Source organism: Prosopis cineraria, unplaced genomic scaffold (assembly GCF_029017545.1).
Source record: "Prosopis cineraria cultivar Desert tree isolate PC_DT_omini unplaced genomic scaffold, ASM2901754v1 PC5, whole genome shotgun sequence".
In the NCBI taxonomy this organism is placed as follows: Eukaryota; Viridiplantae; Streptophyta; class Magnoliopsida; order Fabales; family Fabaceae; genus Prosopis; species Prosopis cineraria.
Window position 1 is genome coordinate 25,898,306 of NW_026555336.1, and position 8,590 is coordinate 25,906,895.

Sequence of the window (8,590 nt, forward strand, 5' to 3'; positions counted from 1 at the left end):
TAGCTAGTTTATGTAAAGAGCTTTTTATAGACACCTAGATCACGTCATTCAGACGTCGGATGGAGTATTGAGGCGAGTTGGAAGTTCCTCGATTCTGCTGTTAAATGACAGCAGAATTAGTAGAAATTTCATCCAACACGCCACGGCGTATAGCGTGTGAGCTGCAACGCGTGGCACAGAGAGCAACACACTGCAGCACAGTATACACGAGCTACCGTGCATTGCCCTGTATTATAGCACATGTTTTGTTTTTCAACTGTTTTTGACTTCTTTCTCTCCTCTGAGGTATCCCATGCTTCTGTAACTTATTTTTACTCTGATATGAAAGATTTTGATTGATTTTAACTTATTTTTATTTAAAAGACTTGGAATCCCTTGTTTTTAATTTAAACCATAGTAATTACCCTTTTGAGTTAAGTCTCGGATTACTAGGAGTTATATTGGTTAATTATAATTAGTGGAGTGGGAATGTTTTAACTTGGTATCAGTGTCTCTGGTTCTGAGAATTGGTCTGTGGTGTGTGTAAAATTATGGTTAAAGATTTGTTATGCATTGCATATAAAAAATTGGCAATATCCTATTACACTTATTATTTTCCTCATCGAGTTAGTACTAACTCCCTTTTTCCTTTTTAGGATTGCTTCCATCCTTAGGAGGGGAGAATATGGTGCAAATAAGAGCCACAAATGTAGGAAATGTATCAGAGAATGTGCAAAGACCAAAACAACAACCGATAAACTAAGAGCAACAACTAGGACCTTAACAGGGTAACAAAGACAATGCCCTAGATGAAATAAGGCATATGATAATGGACATCCAGAGAAGAATGGATGGGTATGATGTGATCCTCAGAAGAAGACCTGGGAAGCATAGCAAGACAGTTGAGAGAGTTGGGGTTGACTAAGAGGAAGCCCGACATGATGTGCACACTGAGCTGCATGGACATAGAGATGAAGAGTATTATGAGGAAAGTATTCCTGAAAGGCCGGTGCGACTAGTGCGGCCTAGGATGAGTGAGTCAGAAGGCTCCATTGATATGGCTTTAAAGCAATTCACGAGGTTGAATCCTTCTTCCTTTGAGGGTTTTGTGGAAGATCGAGCAGCTGAGAAGTGGATCGATAGGCTTGAGACCATCTTCTTAGTCATGACCTATACGACTAAGAAGAGGGTCCTTTTAGCCACTTTCATGCTTGAAGATGCAGTAAAGCAATAATAGGAAAGTATGAGGCCAGTAGATGGCTCACAACTAACATAGATAGAGTTTAAAAGGTGATTCTCCAGCCATTACTTCCATCCTCATTTCAAGCAGAGAAAGAGGTAAAATTTCACAAACTTCAACAGGGAAATATGAATGAGGAGGAGTTTATAGCAAAGTTCAATGAGCTATCAAAGTACTCCACCTACCTAAGTCATCATGATGATGAGTATTAGAAGGTTGAGTAGTTTCTTGATAAGATGAGGCTTGAATTCAGTCAGCAGTTAGCTGCCTTTGACATTACTTCCTTCAAGGTTATGTGTAACAAGTTTATAACTATTGCCAGAAGGAGTAGGGTGGTAGAAGAGAAGAAGAGAGATGGTCAAGGGAGATTCTCTTCCTATACAGGCCCTATGGGCAGAGTGAGTTAGAAGTCAGGTTTTAACCTAAGTATGTTTGGGAGGTACAGTGTTGAAGGAAGCAAGAAGAGCTTTTAGAAGGGGTCCCAAACTAGGGGATCCAACCATAGGAGCAATATCCCGAAGAGTATGGGCGGGGTCAAAAATCAAACTTCCCAGTAGGGATCTACGGCTCCATCTACTATGATGCCAGCTAGAGCTCTGCAGTGTAATAGATGCGAGAAACATCACCAAGGGCAATGTTGGGTTTGCTTCAAATGCAACAAGGTAGGACATATAGCCAAGTTTTGCACTTGCTCCTAATCAAAGATCCGCTATCCTAGGAGGAGTCTTCATTATGATTAGAGAAGAGGCTAATGCTTCACCAAAGCTAATTAGAAGTAAAATCTTACTTTGTGGTCACTAGATAGATACTTTGTTTAATTCTGGTGCCATACACTATTTTATATCTGATGATTGTGCTAAGAGACTAAAGTTGCATGTGCTTGAAATGCCATTTTCCATGAATCTGTCTATACTGGCTGGTGCATCTGTGAGGACCAGTCAGGCTTGTTTGAAACTAAAATTAAAGTTTGGTGATAGAGTCACTGTTATTGACTTGATCTACTTACCTTTGAGTGGCATTGATGTGATAGTAGAGATGAATTGGTTGTTTGCAAATGGTGCGACACTCGAATGTAATAGAAAGATAGTCTCCTTACCAATTTACACAGCAACATTTGTTAACCTTGAACCTATCAAGTCATTGTCAGTAATGGACTATGAGACTTTCAAGTTCTTGTCAGCCCTACAAGTAGAGAACTCAATGAAAGAGGGTTGTCAGGTTTTTATGGTCTACTGTTCTACACATGACGTGTATGATGGAGGAATTGACATGATTGGTGCAGTGAATGAGTTCCTAAAGGTATTTCATGACCGAATGTTAGGATTGCCACCAGAAAGAGAGATTGAATTCTCAATTGATTTAGTACCCAATATCGAGCCAATCTTTAAGGCTCCATATCGTATGGCTCCTGTAAAATTGGAAGAATTGAAAAGGCAGTTAGAAGAGTTGTTAGAGAAAGGATTCATCTGGCCGAGTGTATCACCGTGGGAATTGCCTGTGTTGTTTGTAAAGAAGAAAGATAGGAGTATGATATTGTGCATTAACTATAGGTAACTCAACAAAGTGACAATTAAGACAAGTATTCATTGCCATGGATTGATAACTTACTTGACCAACTTGCCGAAGCTACAGTTTCCTCTAAAAGTGACCTGAGGTCTGAATACCACTAATTGAGGGTTAAGGCAGATGATGTGCCTAAGACTACATTTAGGACATGATACAGGCACTATGAGTTCTTGGTAATTCCCTTTAGTTTGACAAATACTCCTGCCATCTTTATGGACACATGAATAGGATCTTCAGACACTACTTAGACAAATTTATAGTGGTTTTCATTAATGACATCTTGATATATTCTAGAGATAAGGAAGAACATGTAAGGCATCTAAGAATAGTACTACAAGTGTTGAAGGAGCACAAGTTGTATGCCAAATTGAGCAAGTGTGAATTTTGGCTACGAGAAGTGAAATTCTTGGGACATGTCATTTATGCTAATGGTATAGTAGTAGATCCATATAAAATTGATGCAGTATTATAGTGGGAGAGACCAACATCAGTAATCGAGATAAGAAGTTTCTTGGGTTTAGTCGGCTATTATCGGAGATTCATCCAAGGGTTTTTTCAGATTGCTTCTATTATGACGAAGCTGATGAAGAACGATTAACTATTTTTTTGGACGGAGAAGTCTGAAGAGGCATTTTAGACTCTGAAGGAGAAATTGACTACAGCACCAGTGTTAACTATTTCATATCCTAAATGGCCATATGTGGCCTACACCGATGCATCACTTAAGGGAATAATAGGCTGTGTGCTAATGCAAGATGATAGAGTTGTGGCTTACACATTGGGATAGCTAAGACTGCATGAGGAGAGTTATCCAACTCATGACCTTGAGTTAGCAGTGGTTGTATTTGCCTTAAAAATATGGAGGCACTATCTCTATGGTTCATAGTTTGAGGTATTCAGTGACTATAAAAGCCTCAAGTATTTAATTGATTAGAAGGAGTTGAATATGCGATAGAAAAGGTAGATGAAATTTTTAAAAGATTATGATTTTGAATTGAAGTACGATTCGAGGAAGGCCAATGTAGTGGTCGATGCTTTGAGTCACAAGACTATATATGTTACGAGGTTGATGATCCATCAGTACAAGCTACTAGAGGGTTTCTCTAATGAACACCAGAATAGTCCAGATTTCATCGTGTATAACTTGAATACAATGGTAATCACTAATGAATTCTAGAAAGACTTGAGAAAAGCTCAACCTAAAGACAAGTATCTGTTAAGGATTAGAGATAATATTGAGGCAAATAAGACTAATGACTTTTGGTTCAATGATGATGGGTTGGTAGTGTGTAAAGATTGAGTATGTGTACCTGATGATAAAGGGGTTTGAGAGACCATTCTAGCTGAAGCTCATTGGAGTAAGTTAACCATTCATCCAGGAACCACCAAGATGTATCAAGATGTGAAGAGTTGGTGGTGTTGGCTGAGTATGAAGAGGGATGTGACAGAGTACGTATCCCAATGTCTGACTTGTCAGAAGGTGAAGATTGAACACCAAATACCCTCAGGATTGCTATAACCATTAGAGATTCCCATATGGAAATGGGATTGTGTTTGTATGGATTTTATTATGGGATTGCCATGTACCTAAGCGAATCAAGATGCTATTTAGGTAATTGTAGATAGATTGACCAAGTCTACTCATTTCTTAGCTATTAGAGCTGATTATACCCTATAGAAGCTTGCAGAGGTCTATATTCAAGAGATTGTCAAGTAACATGGAGTGCCAAAAGAAATTATGTCAGATTACGGTCCAAGGTTCACCTCAAACTTTTGAAAAGCACTGCACGAGGCCATAGGTACAAAATTGAAGTTCAGTATGGCTTATCACCCTCAAACAGATAGTCAAACGGAGAGGACTATCCAAACTCTAGAGGATATGCTATATACTTGTACCATTAAGTGGAGTGGCAGTTAGGAAAAGCACCTACCTTTGGTATAATTCTCTTATAACAACAGTTTTCATACAAGCATTCAAATGGTTCCATATGAAGCCTTGTACGGCAGGAAGTATAGATTGCCACATTGTTAGATTCAGTTGAGTGAGAGAAGCATCATGGGTCCTAATTTGATAGATCAAACCACTGAGAAAATTGAGACTATCCGTCAAAAGTTATTGATTGCTCAGAGTCGACAGAAGAGCTATGCAGATAAGAGGAGGAAACCGTTAGAGTTTATGGTAAGAGACCATATATTTCTGAAGGTCACACCTATGACTAGAATTGGGAGGTCTATTCGTGCAAGGAAATTGACTCCCAAATTTCTTGGGCCATTTAAAATTCTTAAGAGAATTAGGCCTTTGGCATACTGGATTGCCCTACTTCCTCATCTATTAGTTGTGCATGATGTATTCCATGTGTCTCAATTGAAGAAATATCAATCTAACCCTTCACATGTGATTGAGCTCGAGGATGTGGAGTTATGTGAGAATTTAACATCTCAAGTAGAGGCGGGTTACCTAGACATCAAAAAGAGAAGAAAAGGAAGATTTGATATTGCTTGGCCACACGCCGTGGCATGTAGATCATCGACCACAGCGTACAGACATTTCTAAGTGAGGGAAGACCTCTCTATGCCATGCGCCACAGCGCATTATGCGTCTGCCATGGCACATAGCCATTTTCTGTAATTTATTAGATGTAAAATGAGACAAAAATAGAAAGAAGAGGAAAGAGAGAATGAAGAGACGTGCTAATGCTTTGCTAGGGTTTACTTATGGATGACTTTGGGAGTATTTTGAAGGGTACAAACACACAAGATAAGTATCATACTTATTAATCTCCCCATTTCATCCACATTTATGAGTTTATGGTTAGGGTTTGATAGTGGAAGTAGAATTTTAGTCCATACAAGTTATAGGTCTGAATTTGCTGACTCAAATGGAGTTAATTGGGGTAGATTAAAGTATCTAAACCTAAGTATAATGAGTTTTAGTGTCTTGGGTTGTTGGGTACCATTAATATCCAAAAATCTCATTTATTATGGGCAGTGAGAAGTTTGTGATGCCATTAATAGGGATTTGATAGCTCATTAATGCTACTGAGGACTAATGGTAATTATAAAACCCACTGGACAAGCTCCAACTCTTGTAGAGAGAATGATGGGCAATTTAGAAGTAGAAATTAAGGGTTTACATGCTTAGATTGGTAATGTTGATGAAATTCAACTTGGTCGATTGTAATTTTAGCTCTTGGTCACCTATTGGATTGAAAATCAAGCTTGAAAGCTAGTTGATTGAGGGGTAAACCTTTGACCTCTTAAAGGTTTGAGGTAATCAGGGGAAACTCTACTTTGGGTAGTTGCATGTTAATTGATTGTTAAATATGAATTGTGAATCTTATATACCTGGGATGGATTTTTAAAGTAAAACTATATATTAGTTTCAATGAGTGTATGTAAAAGCTATTTTTGGCTTGAAAATGCAAAATGTAAAGTTAAGAGGCTTTTCGAATTATGAACATGCTTATGTTATTGGAAAATGAATGTGATGATGTGTAGAGGTATTTGCGTTGTAGAGGTATTTGCGTGTTAATGAGGAATAAATTTTGAAAAAATGATGAGAATACATACTTGGGTAGTGCATGGTTGTGAGCCTAATGTAATTATTGTAATAATAAGTATATGAAAGCGAAAAAGTAAAAGCGAGTGAGTATTGATTATGGCATGATTAGAGTTCGCTTAGGGATTAGGAGTATAGAAAATCCATATGGTAATTAGGCAGCCATCCAGTACACGGGGGTATAGTCTTGTCCTATAGTTTGTTGAAGGACTGTGCCATTGTTTGTCGAGGCACTAAAACCTAGCTATCTCCACCGGTTCAATGAGGTGAATAGCCTAGGATATGAGACACCTCAAGAATTCGAGAATGGAGAAAGCCATGGTTCGAGAGTGAGTCATGTAATCTTAAGCTAGGTCACACCTCATGATTGGTGCTCTTAGGTAGTCCAGTCACACGGACGGAGCCCTAATCAGTGTTATAGCCTACAGTTTCAGTTTGAGGAAATAAGGAGGATATAATGTTGGTTGATCATTGCCTAAGTAAATATATGACATGTCACACGTATTAAGTGGTGGCAAGTCGCGTGAATAATGGGTCATGTCACATATACTAGAATATGGTGACAATGTACCTAGTTATGAGAGTTAGAGATGTTATTTAACAATAAACAACAAGAAATGATATATGTTAACATGTTTTATATACTTGATTTCCTTATGCATGTATTTAGTTTATAATTTATATATAATTGCATAGGGTAGGTTTAACCTTGGTTAGTAAATGGCTAGATTTACCCTTTCTATTTAACATTTTTCAAGCTCTAACTTTGGTGTTGAGAGAGAGAAGGCTAAAGAGGTAGGGAATTAGCATATTCCTACTATATGCCTCTAGTTTAGATTTAATTGTGCAATAGTATATGAATTGCCAATTCTAAGATGCATGTAAACATACTTGCACTATTTTGTTGTTGGAAAAGTTAGATTTGTATTTTGGGCCCTTAATCTTTATGTATGTTGATATATATATATATATATATATTTATAGGGCTAAAATACTAGTGCAAGTGTAAAAATAACAATTTGAACATATTTTGAATGAGTTGGGCAAGATATAATGACAAATTATCTCCCCATCTGTTTTTGGTAAAATGGGGTTGAAGAGTGAATTTTTGTTATACTGAGGCTTTGATGCTTGTAATATGTTGTATTGGTAGTCCTAGGTCCATTGGACATGGTCTACGTGTTAGAAAAAGCTTTTGACACTTGTGGAAGGTTTTGGACACCCATTTTGTGTAAAAGTGTTGAAAAGTGGTTTAAATATGTTTGGGTGTTCAACTTCTTAGTGTGACATGTTTTGAAAATGAAACCCATGCCATTAGCTAGTTCATGTAAATAGCTTTCTGTAGACACCTAGATCACATCATTCGGGCGACGGATGAAGAATTGGGGCGAGTTGAAAATTCCTTAATTCTACTGTCAAATGATAGCAGAATTAGTAAACATTTCGTGCAACATGCCGCAGCGTGTGGCACAAAAAGCAGCACACCGCGGCACAGCATGAAGGAGCCATGGTGCATTGCCCTATATCACAGCACATGTTTTATTTTTTCAACAGTTTTTGACTTCTTTCACTCCTTTGAGATATCCCATGCTTCCGTAACTTATTTTTACTCTAATATGAAAGATTTTGATCGATTTTAACTCATTTTTATTTAGAAGACTTGGGATCCCTTATTTTTAATTTAAGCCTTAATAATCATCCTTTCGAGTTAAGTCTCAGATTACTAGGAGTTATATTAGTTAATTATGATTAGTAGAGTGAGAATGTTTCATATAGCATACTAACATACAATTACAATAAACATTCAAACAAAGGAAGTTATTTGGTTACCTTAACCTTTTATCACTAGAAAGGTTACTTATAGATTTCAACTATTACAATAGCTTATCTCAACCTTCCTTTTTCTACTTACGTATCTAATATGCTAATATGAACACATTTGGCACATTTTAGTCATTTAGTCCATTTTGATTAAAAACTCATTTTTACTACTTAGGGCTATATTTATCTGTAAACTCTTTTTTAATTTATTCATTTTAGGTTAATTACTACCCAATTACTACTTTCCATCAACTCAATCAGTCTTATTTCACAAAAATTAGATTTTTGCCTTAAATCTCTCTCTCTGTAAGGTCAAATTGAGCTTACGAGTTCAAAGCTCTATTGTTTAGCTTAAAACCAATCGTAAAGGTATAATTTAACTTTCAAGAACCTTTTTATTACTATTGGCCAAGAATCAAACCCCT

The 8,590-nt window shown here is 37.1% G+C and overlaps 1 protein-coding gene across 1 annotated transcript; it reads left to right on the forward strand.

Moving 5' to 3' along the window:
- The first annotated feature begins 1,009 nt into the window (after nucleotides 1–1,009).
- LOC129310794 (uncharacterized) lies at nucleotides 1,010–2,773 on the forward strand. The gene is made up of 2 exons (XM_054952707.1): nucleotides 1,010–1,201; nucleotides 2,021–2,773. Exons 1-2 carry the CDS (start codon nucleotides 1,010–1,012, stop codon nucleotides 2,771–2,773), a joined length of 945 nt encoding a protein of 314 aa, XP_054808682.1.
- Nucleotides 2,774–8,590: the final 5,817 nt, after the last annotated feature.